The following is a 17,247-nucleotide window of genomic DNA, read 5'->3' as shown; positions in this document are numbered from 1 at the left end:
GGACATTTGCGTGGTTATGCAGGCTAGTTTCTTCTTTGTAATTTCATACATTTATTTTAATGAAATTTCTGCCTATGTACAGAAAATCATTTCTATGCCACAGGTTTTTTTTCTTTCCAAACTGACCACATCAGAGAGAACGTTCCTGTAAATTAAGAGCTCTAGGACACTTCAGACTGAGACAACAGATAGATACAGGTCAGGTGAGAAAAGGAAACAGTATTTGAATGGTGCCATCACTATAACATGCCTTTAGACCCAAGGGACAAAATGGCTAAGTACATTTTTCCAGTATTATGCTCCTTAGAATCAAAGAACCATAGAATAGCCTGAGTTGAAAAGGACCACAATGATCATCTCATTCCAACCCCTGCTATGTGCAGGGTCACCAACCAGCAGACCAGGCTGCCCAGAGCCACATCCAGCCTGGATATCAGCCATCTCTTTCAGAGCCCTAGGATGGATATCACCTGGCCCACGGACTTATATACATTCAATTTCAAGAGGAGGACTCAGACTTGTTTCACTGTTACAGGGGGACAGAAATCAATCCCCACACCCTCACCTAGAGACTCAAAGTCCTGGCAGGCATGGGAAGCCTGACCACTTGTGAAGACCGAGGCACAGCACTCATTGAGTACCTCAGCTTTTTCTATGCCTGAGGAAGTCAGCTCCCCATTACCTTTCGTCAGAGGGAGAACACTCTCCTCGGTCTGCCTCCTCCTTCCTGTGTACCTATAGAACCCCTTCTTGTTATCTTTCACATCCCTCGCAAGTTCAGCTCCATCTGCACCTTGGCTAGGATCAGCAGTAAGGAGGTGAAGCCGTATGTATTTGGGAAGAGATGAAAGCCAACAGCAGCGTCACGCCTGCAGAACCAGTTGCTGTGTCCATTCGCAGTGAGGGTTCAGCATGTGGCACACAGAGGCTTTACGTAAAAAGAAGAGCACTTAACTAGATTTCCTTTTGTATTCCATCAGTGTACAAAAATATAACTGAAATGAATCTTCTTTTCTCCTTCCAACCATCAGTCGCTTGTTCCAAAATAATCATCATCCCCAGCAAAGATTAATATTATCATCCCATTCTCCTAATAGCTAGATTTTTGTATTAAATATTACAGATAAAAAAATAATAATAATCAATTCTTGAAGTTCTTATTTCTACAGAAAGCACTCATTGAGGGCAAAACTATGTTAAATGACATTTTAATGAGCTGGTTTTCTCATCTTTGCAGGCTTTCATATCGGACCGGTCAAGACACGGCCAACTGCGACACGTGCAGGAACAGCGCATGCATCATCTACAGGTGGGTCACAAACCTCCCATCCCACTTCGTACTGAATGAGAGGTAATGATTTACTCAGTGCAATATCAAATGTCAGCCTTGATTCAGCTGTTGGGATTCTATTTGGTTTTGGTTTTTTTTGCTTGTTTGTTTGTTTTTGTATTGTCTACATGGAAACAGCTCAAGAAACAGACAATAAATTCACCTTCACTTAGGTATTCAAATTCAACAGATAGCTGTCTAAAATTTTCGGATCAGGGCTGCAGATTATTATGGTCAGTAGCACTGCTGCAGATCTTGGGTGTGAAGTACTGCAAGTCACAAGCCTCATTTTCACGTAGCTACAAATCCTTAGAATTTTCTGTTCAACAACTCAACATGAATTGACGTTTACAGCAGTAAGCACTGGACTGGGGAAGCAATTCCAAGAGATTTTATAGCAAACGTAACCACACACAGATTCAATCCAGGCAGTTTAACCAGTGAATTGACATTACTACCCAGGCTTTTACATGCTTCCACATTTATAGTGCAGGAATTTTATCCCATTGGCCACTACCCAACATGAACAGCAGCTCTAAGTTCTTTACATCAGACATCCTCAGTCTTAATGCACCACACATAGACTTGCTGCATGTAAACAGACTCATTCTGAAGATGTATGATCTGTTACATGAACACAGGTCTGTTTGCTAGTCAAACCAATAAGCAATTACAAACGGCTCAAAGCTGAAAGGTTTTATAAAGATTGTTTATACCTGCTAGAATTTCCTGTCTGTAGCTGCTAGAATTTCTTCTGCAGAAGGAAATGCTTGGAGTTCACTCACTAGAAACAGATGAGGTGCCAAAGGTAAAAGGACACGTTTCAGTTAGCTGTAAAGCAGAGGTTCCCCTCCTCAAGTTTATCAGCCAAGAGGCTTCTTTTGCCATGGATTATGTAAGGAAGGAATAGCAGATAACCAGTGGGCATGACATGAAGCCATCAGGACTCTGATGATGTGTTTCATACTGACAGCTTAATTGCCCTCCTCTTTTACAGAAAAGCTTAAAGAAAAGCAACTGCATATTTACATGTGTTGCAGGTAAGACGAAAACAAATGTAACTCAGATTGTCATTTCAGCAGGGATTTCTTCTCTTTGTTACACAAAGGGATAAAACATTCTGAAAATGTATTTCTTTTTGAAATACATCAGGAAAGTATTTAAGAAAATTAGGCAGTATAGTACAAAAGAAAATACATAAAGATGGCTACTAGCTATAGATATAAACTAAAATGAATGTACTGTTGCTGGCCAGGTTTGAAAAACCATCATGTTTCTACACTAGATCCCTGATTTAGGTAGATCTGCACCTATTCGTACATCAGCTCCTAGCTTCCTAGCAGCGAAGGTAAAAAGGATGGAGAACTTCAACTCCACCTTTTCTCCTTGCTGACTAACTTGGAAAGAGATAGATGCTGTTCTGTGCAGGGGAAGGAACCAATTGATTTATTTCTCCTTTAGAGCAGTATTTAAAAGCATGTCAATACTAAAGGCCAACCCTGCCTCTCTGCTTGCTCATCCCCAGCAATTTCTTTCTCAAGACAGACTGGGAAATTGCAACAGAGCACGCTGCCATCAGAGGTGCTCTTTTTGTCTCGTTAACTAAAACCCAAATCCAATTTGAATTATTAATTTAAGGTCTTGATTTTGAGTCAGCACAATTTAAATTAAGCAACTTCCCAGTTTTTACCTCTTACATTCACTGCAAACAATGCAGACTGGAAGTGTTTCCTTGCATACACATAGCAGCATTTCCCACCAGGACAGCCACTTGGACTGCAGCTATCCATGCTGGGCATTTGCCTACAGCAGTGTTTCCAGGGGAAGTTTTAGCAAAACTCAGCTCAGCTCTTTGTCAGAGGAGCAGAATACACGCTGCAGGCAAAAAGTCTAAATGCAGAAGACGGTGCAAAACAGGGAAACTATGAGAAGCCTGAATTACTCTGACAAGATAAGTAGTCAGAAGGGATAGAAGAGAAATTCTCTGATAAAACTACTGCTAAGACAGATTGCCTTGTACAATCCTCTTCTCCTCCACAAGTCATAGTGCAGTGCTGGAACCTCTGAGACAAATGAAGGCTTTCACAGAATCACAGAACCATAGGGGTTAGGAGGGAGCTCTGAAGATCCCCCAGTCCAACCCCTGCTAATGCAGCTTCCTCACAGCAGGTCACACAGGTAGGCATCCGGGTGGGTATGGAATACCTCCACAGAAGGAGACTCCACCACCTCTCTGGGCAGCCTGTTCCAGTGCTTGGTTTGTACCTGTTGCCCTTTGTCCAGTTGCTGGGGACCACCAGTAGGAACCTGGCTCCACCTACTAGTCTCCCACTCATTAGGTATTAACAAGCAGTCATTATATTAGTTATTTAAAAATAATAATTTGGAACAGTAAAGAACAAGCAAACGTTGTCCAGTGTTAATCCAATTAGTATCAACATCTCCTAACCAGAGATCACAGATCAGTTTCAGAGTCATCCATCCTTTACAAACTAAAGAGCAAAATTAATAAAAAGACAAAAAAAGTCTTTCACAAACTAAGATTCAGCACTAATATTTTTAAAAACAGAGGAGTCTTATTAGGGTATCTTGTCAGCACAAAACCAACTGAAATAGGAGCACAGCCTGAGCAACAAGCTGTTTCTCAGCATTTAATTTTGTCTTTGACATTGCATGGCAAGCTCCAGCTATTCAGCTGAAAGCATTATGAGAGCACTCCCAGCACACCATTACAGGTTAAAATCATGGCTACGTACATGAAGGAGGCAGCACAGCAACCCATGGAAACCATTCTCATGAAGATGTTAGATACACTGATAATTAGGAAAATATATGAAGATGGCATGCAAAGACAAGTAGCCATAAATTCCTAAGATATTATCAGTAGAGCAAAATCAGGTAACCAAATGCCCAGAACAGTAATTTTCACCATCTTTTTTATTTCCTACCCACATTAACAAATTTGTGCTGTTTCTCACAGAATTCTTATCTCTAGACTGTAAGATACTTAGTTCAAAAATGGATCTTAATGGCTTACCAGCACTGACAATGCTTTGGATCCTGGGCATTTGTAATATTCAGGTTAAAATAGGAAATTTTAAAGAGATTGTTTAGAAGTGTATTAAGCTAATTTTCAAGTTATTAGTGCCTATCTGGATCCTGTTCTTCCAAGATGCAGCATGCACTAATTCCATGTCATCCTATTAATGCAGCTAGAAGGAGACACAATGATGCTCCTTAATTCCTGTTTCACCTAGCCTACTTCAATGCAAAGAGTTAAGCTGCTCTATAAATGCTTGTAGGATCTGGGCCATAACACTGCAAACTAGGTAGTAACAAGGTAAACAGAGGCAATACCAACTGAAATGAGGAAGGTTTAGGTTGAACAGAGATATAAGGTTTACCCCTTGAAGGGGAAAGCAGAGGGACCGACCGCCCAGAGCCTGGGCAAACTCCATCCTTGGTGCTTTCAAGAGGTGGCTGGATAAAAGCCCCAAGCAACACAGCCCTGAATCTGGGTTATTCTGATTCCGCAGTCTTACAAGTAAGCAACACATCAGATTGTTAGTATCTAGTATCTTAAAATGATGCATATTAATAACGTGTGACTACGTTAAAAAAGAAAGCCCATCCAAATTCCTGAGCTTGTTGCTAGATATCCTCCCACGTCCCATATGTTTAAAACCAAGTGGTTATGACTCCTCAAACTGTTTTTAATCCCATATACAGCAACAGAATTAGAAAAAGCTCACTCTACTGCCAGCGTGCAAAAAATAAACACGTTCATTAACATATATTCTCAAATCATTAAAAAAATAAATAAATCACAAAGTCAAAAACAGAAAATCCAGCACACCAATCCCTAATGCACAGTGCTAAGACTCAGAAAATGGGATTAACCATAAAAGAAAAGTCTGAGGGAGCTGGCCGTGCTGTGTGCATGCCTTAAGTGAGACGGGACACCCAAACTGCCCACCTGGCTACAGCTGGGAAGGGCTCTGTATTGCATCCTTTATCCTGCAGTGGGCCCCAGGTAGGGACACCTCTGGAAGGCACTGCATGTAACCCACGTGCACCATACGTGGCTGAGCAGCTGTTCAGGATACCTGGTGTTCTAACCCTGCACAGAAGAGCACTCTGAGTTTATCCTGGAGAACTCGGCATTACAGGATGGAGTCCCCACTGCTTTCAGAACGCACAGCTTCCATTTCACAAACCGAAAGCAGAGGCTGGGGGACACTGAGCCCAAAGCAAAAACAAACACAGAAACCCCGCAGAGGTTCCTGCTGACTACAATTCTGAAATTAACATCACGGAATGAAAATAATTTTCAAGGCAACGCCGCCTCACTCGCTGCAAACCAAACTTGCACAGCAAGGGAACGATGCTTCCTATGGACAGAGCAGACCTGACTCACGTTTCTGCTGGGCTTCACTGCATGCACACGCTGTGCAGTAAATAACATCAGGGCCCAGGAAACGGGAAAGAAGAGAAATAAAAAAAAGACTGTGATCACACATTGGGTTCTCTCTGCACCAGCATCAGTCCTGAGCAGAACAGAGGACTGGAGAAGCAGACATGGGGTCCTGCGCTCGCGGGTTCAGTCAGGCACACACTGACAGCATCCATAGCTGCAACTGCAGCAATGCTTTTGATCAGTCCTGGACCAGAACTGGCTCACTGTGACAGGATTTCAGGGATTTTAATTACAAAGTTCTCACCTGTGTTTAATGACACAATTCTCAGAGGTCTGCTGTTTGATTTCCTTTGGCCAAATTTTCATGGGACTGACATATATGCAAACACTGATTCACGTGCAAATGCCAAGATTCTGTTACAAACCCTGTGAAGATATGGTGGCTCACAGGAAAAAAAAAAAAAAAAAAAAAAAAGAAAAAAAAACCACAGAAAAACAGATTTTTTTTTATCACAGACAAAACAATGCTGTCTATAGGCGCTCAGAAAAACCAAAACAACCCATCTGTGCAATGTGCTGCACAAAACAAAAACTCAGGCACTGAAAACGGAGACACTTTGATGCAGTGTTCCAAACTGGACAGCACTGCAGGTAAGAGAAGGCATAACATGCCTCAGGTACACATTTGTGACACCAGAACCGTTTGTCAAATTCAGATTCACCTCTTGTTTTTGTAGGGTTTATTCATAATCGCCAGTCTAACTACTGAAAAATATATTCTGTCATCTCAATATGGAGAACCACTTCCAAAGCCAACAACCTCCATAACGAAAAAAGCCAGAAGAACATACGGCCATCACTAATTCAGTTGATGGAGTTACCATGAGGACACTTGAAGAGATGAAAACAGACAATTTGAAAGTGGAAAGAGCCACGTGGCACAGAGAGCATCCCAGGGAAAGGTCATTTCGAGAGGAAACCTACAGCTAACTTGGGACATAAAAATACCACTAAGCAGAGTGAAGCTGTCAGAGCTGTGACAGGTGACACAAACAAGTTCATGAATGCAAGAATTGGAAAGATAGGGCAGCAGTCTGTAGGGAATATCCAGCTCTACGTAACAAAAACACAGAGGTCACACAAATACGTAACGCTTGCTGATTTTAATAGCATTCCATATGTTTGATAGAATGTTAAAACCAAAAGTGAAATCAGCAACAGCTGAATCAGGGAGAGATGGAAAAACGACGGAGGCCAAAGGAGGCTTTGGTCTTATTTCTGCAGCACCAACAGTACAGGCACATCCCAAGCTCACAAGCAGACAAATCGTTTGCCTCAAAGGAATAGTTACATTAGAACACCTACAAAGCTAAATAAATTGATCCTGATAGATAACAATTTTTACAAAATTTACGCAGCTGCAAAAGCTGGAATAATACAGTTTTCTTTCATCCTCTTTCCACTTCTCAGAAGAAAGATTTTATTTTGATGTAAATTGATGGGAAAAAAAAACAAACAGCCTTCAATGAGCTGCAAATAGAGAGTGATGCAGCAGGGAATCTGTCTGGACTAGAACTAAGAGTTTTCCTCTTGAAGTCTGCCTCCAATAGAAATCGATTCTGAGGAAAGGTACTCTGTTCCAAAAGTTGTGGGGCTTTTGTTTGTTGGCTTCCATAAAGTAATGTATTTCTCACAGTGATTTTGAGCAGCTCTTCGGAGGCTTTCCCAGCTGAATGCAAGAATAACATTTTGAATTGACCTCTACCAATGCCAGAATCTATTTCATCTGAGATTCTTTCACTGCATTACTGAGAGCATTAATGTGGTGAGCTGTTTACAATTGATTGATGAATCTTCCCACAAAATTCATCTCACAGTTATCTATCCAAGAGCTTTTTGTAAGCTAAACTGGAAAAACGAACGTGTTCTTAAGTTGAAGGCTGCACTGTTCCTTCATTAGCAAGGATGAACAGTAGATCCAGTGGTCTTAGAACTGTCTTTGTGGTAATAGGATATCCAGCACTGTGACTTACTGCAAATTCAGTACTTGCAGATGCTGCTCTAATGTGCGTATGTTCAAAGCAAATGTTCATTTTAAAATAACCAGCAGGGAAGAAAGAAATTACTGCCTTTCTTCCTAACATGCCACCAATTTCACTGTTTCCTAAATTGACCCTTCAACACCCAGCTGTAATGTAATGTCCAAGGCAGGATGAAAAGAGTCACTGTAGGGCTCAGCCAGAGGTTGACACACCAAATGCAACTGAAACTGTGACATTTCATGGTATATGAAAGTAAGTAGCCTAGATTTGGGTGTTAAGCATCAGACAGAAGTAAGGTTTTACTTCTTAGTTCATATTGTGTTTTATTAGCTAAACTTGAATCTCTAGCTCTCTCTATTGAAATAAGAGTTATAATTTCATCTTTATGACATTTCTTAATTGCTAGTAGGATTTTGTAGTCGAGAGTGCTTAGAATTCAGAAGGAGTAGCCTGGATCTTAAGTACACATTCTGAATCCAAACTTAGGATGAAATGAGTATTTCCCTTATTTCTATATTTAATAGCAAATCAAAACAACAAGTACACACTAGCTATTACTGAAATGGGTTCTTCCAATCAGCTAAATAAATAGATATCCATCCACAGATGTTTCTGTCCCAGCACACACTCACAGCAGGGGCTAACTAGGTTTTATGTCACTATCCTTCCTACAGGGCTATCAGCATAAGGAGAAGGCTTGCAGTGTACGGGAGAATTAAATTCTTAACATCCCAATTTATCATAGAGGAGTACATAACTGTGACAGACTCATAGTTAGGAGTCAATTTGGTGAAATTAACTCATGGTAAAGCTTGAAAGAAACAAGCCACGGTCAACAAAGTGCCAGGACGGCCTTTTTGTCAGTGGCTTTTATCAAAAGAAAAGTTCTCCCCACCTATGGAGGAGGAGCAGCATGAGCAGGAGGCACAGAGCCAGGACAGCAGAGCCCAGGAGCAGCAGCAGCAGAGCCCTCCTGCACAGGGAGGATGAGAACAAGGAGCACCACCTTCCCTCACCACACAGCCAGCATCCTCACTGCCCTCCTCCACAGGAAGAAGGCATCGGGATCCTATTTAACAGCATCTCCCCACGTCTCGTCTTTCTCCCTCCAGTTTCACGTTTAAGAATTGCTGCAGCAATTGAAGTGTTTACTTTGTATTTGATTTTAATAAATTAAGCCTTTTCACAGTGTTGTCAGATGTTGCTTTAATTGAAATAGTACTGTCATCATAATGCAGTAGCTGATTGCCTTTTCTTCTCATTTTTAGTGTGGAATTGGATTTCAAGCAGCAAGAAGATAAACTACAGCCAGTTTTGAGAAAACTTCATCCTATTGAGGAAACTCAGGTTGCACCTTTGCCTTATTCTCAGGAGAGCTACTCCTCAACTCCCAAGCAAAAATCCAAGACTGAATCAAAAAAGCATGGAAGATGGAAACTCTGGTTCCTTTAACCAAGTCCATTAGCTGTGGAGTTCAAGGCCTTCTCTGAAATATATTTGGAGTTCTGTCAATCATCTCCAAGGGATCTCGGTGCGTTGCTCCGTGTCACCGGCCTGTGCTGCTCTGACTACTCTGGCAGCGTTCAGTTCTCACCCTATGTACCAAAAAGGCCTTTGTACCTACAAACTCGTGTTCAGAAGCAAGGGGTGATGTGACACCTCGTCAGCTTTCATTTGCCAATGTGGGATGTAAAACCTGAATTGAAATTTATACAAAGATGGAAAGGAAAACTATTCCCTCCCCCTCCCTTAGATCTGAGAGCATCACATTCTGACCTGTTAAATCGTAGGCTGTCATCCTGTACACAGCTAAATATCACTCTTGTTTTAAAGCCTTTTGGGGGTTTGGTTCGTTGTCTTTAAATAACGAGGGGGGAAAAAAAAAAAAAGCAAGCAAGCCTTATGTATGCAGTGATCTTCAGTTTTACAAATCCATGTTGATTGGGGAGTGCAGTTTTCAGCACATCTATCCTGGACAAAGCACAATTTTTCATGTGGTCCAAGACCATGAATACTCTCTGAGATGTGACTATATGTATATCTGCCTTCATGTGTTGTAGACTTCAGCCAAGCTATCCCATTTTGACAATGCACCATCAGTTCTAATTTAGCTGTGTCCTCACCACCAGGCAAACAAGGCTGCTGCCCGTCACCAGCAGATGGGCAGTGAGAAATGTCCCAGGTCGGGACAAGCCTTAACCACACCAAGCTGACAGGGTCAAGGCTACAGAACAATAAGCCGTCCTAAATCTCACTTTTAACCTTTTGCTGCCCCAAAGCTCTAAACGACACATTCTGGCACAGAAAAAAAGACAACAATCTGAAAAACACAAAACGAACAATAAAAAGTTCTACGGATTGCTGGCACTTGCCATGATTTAGTATCTTTTTCTAAGGCAGTCCTTGGAAAACCTCTACATTACTGCAGAAGGCACCATAAATTTTATAGTACGCATTATGCTGTGAAACCTGTCTGGAAGGAGCAGCAATTTTAGAAGCTGTTTATTTACCAAGCTTCTCAGATGGGTTTCTCAACCAACACATTACAATTTATACCCATATCTATTAATTGTACTAACTGACCAGCACTCTCCTAGGGAGGAAACGTTTGATTATTTTTCCTTTTTATTTCTTCCTTTTATGTTGCTCTGAATTATAACCTGAAAATGTTTCCTTTAAGTACTCGTTGCTGTCATTAAGCTCATATCTAGAACGACCACACTGGAAGTGGACAGGGACTGGGAATACTGCTGTGTTGGGTCTCTTTTAAGAAGTCGTACAGAGTTACGTGGCAGTCTGCTTCACTAAGATTTGCTTTTGAGATTTCACACCCTGCAGCATCACTGAGACAGGAATTCTTTAGTCTATAGGTGGTAGAAACACCATGAGTAGCAGATGAGTTTGCACATACTACCAAACTTGAAATGTTTTCATTGACACTGTTCTTCTCTGAGCTCAACATCCAACCCGTAACTAGAAGAAAACCTGAGGAGAAACACATGCCTGTTTGCTACGGGGAAAAGGTAAGAAAAGGAAGTTAGAATGGGAACAGACATGCAGAAGATGATAATGTCCACCTCACAATGAATTTCAGCTTGCTTTACTGAAAAGGTCACTTTGTAGGAAACCTCAAGAGGGCTACGAGTTCTTGTACATACATAAACAATACCCTGAAACACTCTGAAAGGCAAAGGATCAAATGAGGTGACCGGATCCTGCGTACCAGGAAGGAAGTGCAATTGTTTCACGAGGAAGAAGTGTGTTCCGTGTATTTTATACCGTTTTTAATTCAAGGTACAAAACTGTTTACGAGGCAGCTCGCCTCACGTGCTCTAGAAACCCACCCAATTACTTCCAAACAAGAAAATCTATTTTTTTTTCCCCCTAAAATTAAATATCAAACGTGGGTATAACAAAAAGATACAATATTCAGCATTTCAAAACAATGGCAATCATTTACAAATTTATATATGCTAACGCGCCATTTAATTAAAGAAATTAAATCAAGCATCTCTCAGCGGCAACCAATTACAAATCGTTAGCGTCCCCTCATCAGCAGCTTTCCCCATCAACCTGTTCTAAATGTCCTCACGTGCAGGGACTGACACAAAGCTCAGCTGCTCTGGCTGCGGTTCTGCCTCGCTCAGAGCCCAGGCTTCCGTATGCATGTCACACCACGGAGGAAATGTCACGGGTGAGAGCTCCAAGGGAAGGTTCTCACGGCGTGTTCTGGACATGTTCAGGCTATTTTCTTAAAGAGTTGCAGATTTTTAATTTTTTACATTTTTTTAAAAAAGGAAAAGCCGACATACATCTAGTCTTGCTTAGACTTACATACCGTGTTCTGTCGTACCATACGATGTAATTTGTAATAAAATGTTTTTGCAAGTGTGTAAAAAGTATCATATTGTATTGCATTTAGAACCACTCAGGCTCAGCCTAGGTACCCAGAGAGAATCCTCATTCTTTAGAGCTTTTCTTAAATGTGACACGATGCTCTTTTCACCCTCGTGCAGAACACCTAAAACTCAGCTATGAGGTGATAGCAGAGAAAAATACATCTTCACTTTCAGTGTGGCACATGACATAGCTTTGCCAAATTCACCGACAGCCCTTCCACACACTGATTTGCTACATGCACTTCTCTCATATCACGCTGAAACTAATTTTTAGTCAATAAATACTGCAGTGACTTTATATTACTTGCTATTTTCCAAGTCCGTATCATTTCCATTAAGCAACAGTTCTTTGTTTTATAACTACTAGGAAACACTATTCATGTACGTATCACTTGTTTTCTTAAAGGAAGATAAAAAAAAAAAAAATCACTGTAAAAATAGTTTAACAATCAGGATAAACTGAGGAAAAATTCATGATTAAAACTGAACAATCCTACCATCAGTACAAAGTGTTTGCTTTTTCTTGCTTCAGGTGCAAAACCGTCTGTGCTGCTCATTTCACTCAGCGTGTTAACGGTTCATCAGGTATTTGAAATGGGCTGGATTTGTTTCTCAGGAACACTTCTAAGCCCAAGCCACTGCTTGCCCCATTCCTTCAGCACCTGTGTACCGCACACACTGCGCGTTGCTCCTGGAATCTGTTAACCAGATTGCCTCTACAATTACTGTGCAATGCTGTTCTTGTAGAAAGACGGAGACTGCGTTATTTCAGCAGCCATAACACAGACGTGGGGCTTATTAAAGTCGCTGGAGAGCTGGAAATGAGCTGCTGAGCAGCACAGGTGCGTGCAGTTGGTTCAGATAAGCACTGGCACTGCACAGCCCAGACCCATTGGCTGCACTGCTGGCGTTACCATTCTAAAGCAGGAAAGCAGCTTGGTATCAGTGACAGAACAAAACCATTACCACCATCCTCTTTGGTTTTCATCCCAGAATCCTTAGAGGTGGAAGGGACCTTCTGTAAGTCATCTAGTCCAACTCCCCTGCAATGAACAGGGACACCACAGCTCCATCAGGTTGCTGCCCTCAAAAGCCTCCACAGATGGGGCATCCAGCACATCTCTGGGCAGCTTGTGCCAGTGGAACAGGTTGTGACATACGTTTGCAACACCACTTCAAATGTTTCCACAAGAAAAGAAAACGTGCAATGCAATAAAATAAAAAAATTTACCCCCTAACAGTCTAGTGAAGAAAATGAAGTTTTCTGCTTAACACCTGGGAATGCCAAGCATTGTTATCTGTGAAGTTTGGGTTTAGAAAGATAATTTACATCCTCTAGCTTCATCTCATAAACAAGGTAAGCTTCAGAACACTCTCTTGTGACTATCAATAACTCAAATTGCACTTCTGGAAAGGCATCCCTGTCTTGAAAAGACAACAGACAGCATCCACCACTGTCTTTCATGTATTATTTCAGTCTTCCCTCCTCACATCAGCTGTGCTCTGCTGTTTTACACTTCTTGCTCCCGTGTTGTCATTCTTCCCTCTGCCCGGTGTCATTTCCACCCTGCAGAGATTCTCTCCCCCCATATCTGAGCAGCACCTCTGAACCTTCCATTACCATCAGATGGCTGAAGTCTTTCACACCAAAACCTCTACTTTCTGATCACTTTTGCGGCTCCTCAGGTTTTGGTTTCACTGCCTTCTTTTCCAAAATACGGTAGGAAAGAGAAGCTCCATGGGAAACACTCCACTCCACCCACTGCTAGAACCACAAAGTCCCCTCCTGCCCTCTGCTCCCCTGTCACACAGCCCAAGGGAATTTAAAGGCATTGGTGGGTGCTCAGCTGGCTTTTCACCAGAGACCCAACGATGTTCAGAGCTCCTCAGACACCCTCACAGCAGCACAGCCACTTCCTATCCCCTCCAAGCTCCATCTTCGCTCTAGCAAAACGAAACATGGCTTGTTCCACAACCTAAAGGAACCACAGATTGCACTGCACTGCTCACCAAAGCCAAAGGTTAGTTAAGAGTGGGTCAGGAGTGGTGTCGGAAGGGACAAGAGATTGTACAGGAGGCAAAATTCTGCTCCTTCTGATACCCGGGTCACTTACAAGACCAAAATTACCTTTTCAAATTCTGTTAGTAACCAGCTGTTGTTCTGATGAGAATCGTTAGAAGTTGTCTCTACATCTCACCTTTACTGGGAAAAACTTACACAGCAGCTCTGCTTCACTTAGCAAACAGATCGAGCAGAATCACCCAAGTGAGACTTGCAGAAGAAAAACCACACACAGAAATAACAAGTACTAAAATGGCAATCTGACTTTTTTCCATCTTGAAATCTATTTGATGTGCCAAGTGAGGAACAAACACTAATTCCAAGTCCATAAATTCACTGCTTTCACTGAACCAGCCTGTGCAAGCGGCCAGAAGCACGAAAACCTTTAAAAGCTTTGTACCAAATCCACCCTGAAATATGGCAAAAGTTAACAAAATTCTCTCTCGTTTTCTGAACCAATGAGGAATGCTGGTGAATCCTACGGAGAAACAAAGCTCACCATGTGGGTCCTCACAACGCTGTATGTGCCCATATCCCTGCCTACAGCAAAGGACAGGATTTGGTCAAGTGGGAACCACAGCTCATTCATCTTTCCTCAATGTTTCTCCAAAGACACTGACCTGGTAACAGCAGATCTGTATCAGAGATACAAAATCCCATCTGAATGTTTTACTGGGGAGAAAACTACTGTAATTATGTACAGCATCTGTAATAGGCTCTAATTACACGTCCTCCTGTAATAGTAAATTCCTCTTACATTAGCACATCCAGCAACCTGAAGCTATGCTGAAGACTTCTGCTCACTAATGCTGAAGGACATGACACACAGCACACAGCACATCCCCAGCCCCACAAGCACTGGCACCCAGCAAGTAATTTAAATGCCTTCACTATTTACCCCTGGTGATCACCCAGCTCAGGCATCCCATGAGCCACAGCAATTAGAATCAAGTTCCAAATACGAACAGGACTGCTGCTCCCATGTGCCAATGCTACTCAAAGCAGGACCCAAGCAGGTAGGTAGTTCTCTTCTAGAGAAGTAAACATCAACTCTTCAGTTGAAGATGACATTGCTATTGCTTCAAGGTGAAAACATGCCAACTGCTGAATGCCAGTGTTTACATAAGAAGCAAATTGCATATGCACATGTCCTGATTTTACTACTTATGAAAAAGTTATTATTTCAACTATGCTCCTGTGATATCACTCATCTGTAAACTCCTCCTTCCTTCTCATCCTGCAGGAGCAATTCTCCAATACGAATTTTTGGGTAAAACAATTCTGGTAGTGATGAAAGAAAAGGCTTCAACCTGACTCTAACCCAGGAAGGGTCAGGTTTCTGCTTGTTAATTATTGGTTGCATTTAACTTTGCCTCCTTAGTTGGCACCACAAAAATGAATTACCAGTTGATCAGGGGAGGATTATTGCAGCAAGACTGAATTTGAAGCTCAGTACTTTATGCAAATACCTGGGCCTGCTAATACTCATTACACAATTCCAGTGTGTGCAGACAGAGTGCCTGCAAGCTGCATTCATCATCACTGCCCATATTTCTAATACAACTGTACTTAGCTGAAGCACGTGCAGGAGAAATTTCAAGTACTGTTTGTTAAAAGCAAAAGGAACAATCAACATTCAATATACCCAAGCCACGTCCATCAAAACAACAGTAATTCACTTCCCAGGTGTATGTCTTAGAAGACTGCAACTACTCCACAACTGGAGGAAGAAGTGCAAAGCCTTGTGTCCCAGTGCACACAGGCATTTTAAAGTCATCTGTTCTGCATCTTATTAGTTATTTCTGTGGTAATGCATAGAGGAAAACAAGATATGAACGTTATGATTATTTCCACTGTAACTACAACCCCATCTGACAACGTTCTGTAAGGAAGACAGCTGCTTCTCACTGCCTCTTGCTCCAGCAATGGATCTGATGATCCACTGCCACTTTTTTTATGACAAAAACTGTTATTGCAAATCAAAGTGATAGAAATGGAGGACAGGAGAAGAAAGTTAAGGTTGGAAGAATAAAAGAACTAAACTTGCAGTATGCTTGCAGACAGAAGCATAGCTATGTACCAAGAAAATGAGACAGCAGTAGATAATAAGATGCAAAGAAGAAAAAGCACTTTGTAATAAAAAGTGAAACATCACTGTGTGCAATTACACAGAGAAACAAAACAGGAAAAGAAAAGGGAGATCAGAAAAAAGGAAAAGTGTTAATGGACTCCCACTGGACCAGCAGATACGTGCTTTGTTTTTTTAAAGAACAGATCATGACTTGAAGTGGGCTTAATGACAGCAACAAATCAATGCATCGCACGGAATCCAAGCAGCTCGAATGCAGAACACCAGGTCAGCCACTCAGACAGATGGAAAATCCAGTCCAGTCTGACCAGAACTCTTCCTCTCCCCTTACACAGGCCACACACAAACTATGAGCCAATGCTCTACCGCTTACTGAACACACACACACTTACAGAAGGTGTTGATTGCTTCGGATCACCTGGGATTCAAATCCTATTACATTCAGGTTCAGAAAGATGTGACAAAGGTATTTAAGTTTACATCAGGAGACACTTACGATGAGCTCTGAATCACGTCCCATGGAAATGACTGTTCTATTTACTGTCCTCAGAAGCTTTTCCATGATTATCTGGACATGTCGTTGTGTTGGCCCCTAAGGAAAAAGAATGAATTAGTTTGAAGTCTGTACACCAACAGAAAAACAAACATTTCAGTTAAAACAACCCCTCTTGTGAAAGATAGATAAAACATACTTACTTCTATTGATCAAAAGCAGAAAATTAATCTCTGCTGTTTTTATTTTTTTAAAGACCATGCAAAGTCTTATTAATATTTGATTAATAAATGTATTAGTAGTACCGTTACAGTTCTCTAAATGAAAAGCAAGTCCATGGAAGCAATGACCAAGACATCTAGTTACCTGATTTTATTGTCTTAAGTCATTTTTCCCCACCATCAGAAGCACATTATCAACTTAAGCAACTATTATGCAAAATCTTAGCAAAAAAAGAAGAAAACCAAAGGAAAACTTTAGGCAATGAATTTCAATTTCAGCCAATTACATCAAATTAATATTTCTGCATTATAAGTAACCTGTCAATATTTTTTGGAAGAATTGAAAATAAAGCATTTTGCACAACCAGTCTAGAAGAAAAAGGTCAGAAACCTCATGCAGAACTCTGCCTGTGGGAACTGAATCCAAAAAACACATGACAAAAAACCACAGCAATGAGCATCACTCCCAGTCTAAACTTCATAAGCAGGGTCAGTTCTCATTAGTCTGGATGACTTCCAAAGAGGTCTGTGAGATGGGAAGGTGCAAAGCTACAGCCAGCATTTGGAAGCATTTTCCCACAAAGTTATCTAAATGAAGCAGCATCTTTGTGTTGCTTCTTGACTACTGTACAAATGCTCTGATGATCCATTTTCTTTCTTGCCCTTGGAATCATATAACCTGCATCTTATCATT

General features: G+C 41.4%; 2 protein-coding genes across 3 annotated transcripts in view; one reads left to right on the top strand and one right to left on the bottom strand.

Moving 5' to 3' along the window:
- INSYN2A (inhibitory synaptic factor 2A) overlaps positions 1-11,688 on the top strand; it is a 31,819-nt gene extending 20,131 nt beyond the window's left edge. Inside the window, 2 exon segments of the mRNA XM_085229835.1 lie at positions 1,238-1,309; positions 9,058-11,688. Of these exon segments, the coding sequence (XP_085085961.1) occupies positions 1,238-1,309; positions 9,058-9,241 (256 nt within the window). The 3' untranslated portion in view covers positions 9,242-11,688.
- DOCK1 (dedicator of cytokinesis 1) overlaps positions 1-17,247 on the bottom strand; it is a 274,016-nt gene that overhangs the window by 172,867 nt on the left and 83,902 nt on the right. For both annotated transcript variants that reach the window (XM_085229833.1, XM_085229834.1), the window contains exon 27: positions 16,336-16,431. In XM_085229833.1, the coding sequence (XP_085085959.1) occupies positions 16,336-16,431 (96 nt within the window). The remainder of the gene's footprint in view (positions 1-16,335; positions 16,432-17,247) is intronic.

This window comes from Meleagris gallopavo, chromosome 8 (genome assembly GCF_905368555.1).
Source record: "Meleagris gallopavo chromosome 8, MGAL_WU_HG_1.1, whole genome shotgun sequence".
In the NCBI taxonomy this organism is placed as follows: Eukaryota; Metazoa; Chordata; class Aves; order Galliformes; family Phasianidae; genus Meleagris; species Meleagris gallopavo.
The sequence above is the reverse complement of the archived record's forward strand: the minus strand, read 5'-3'. Positions and strand labels throughout refer to the sequence as shown.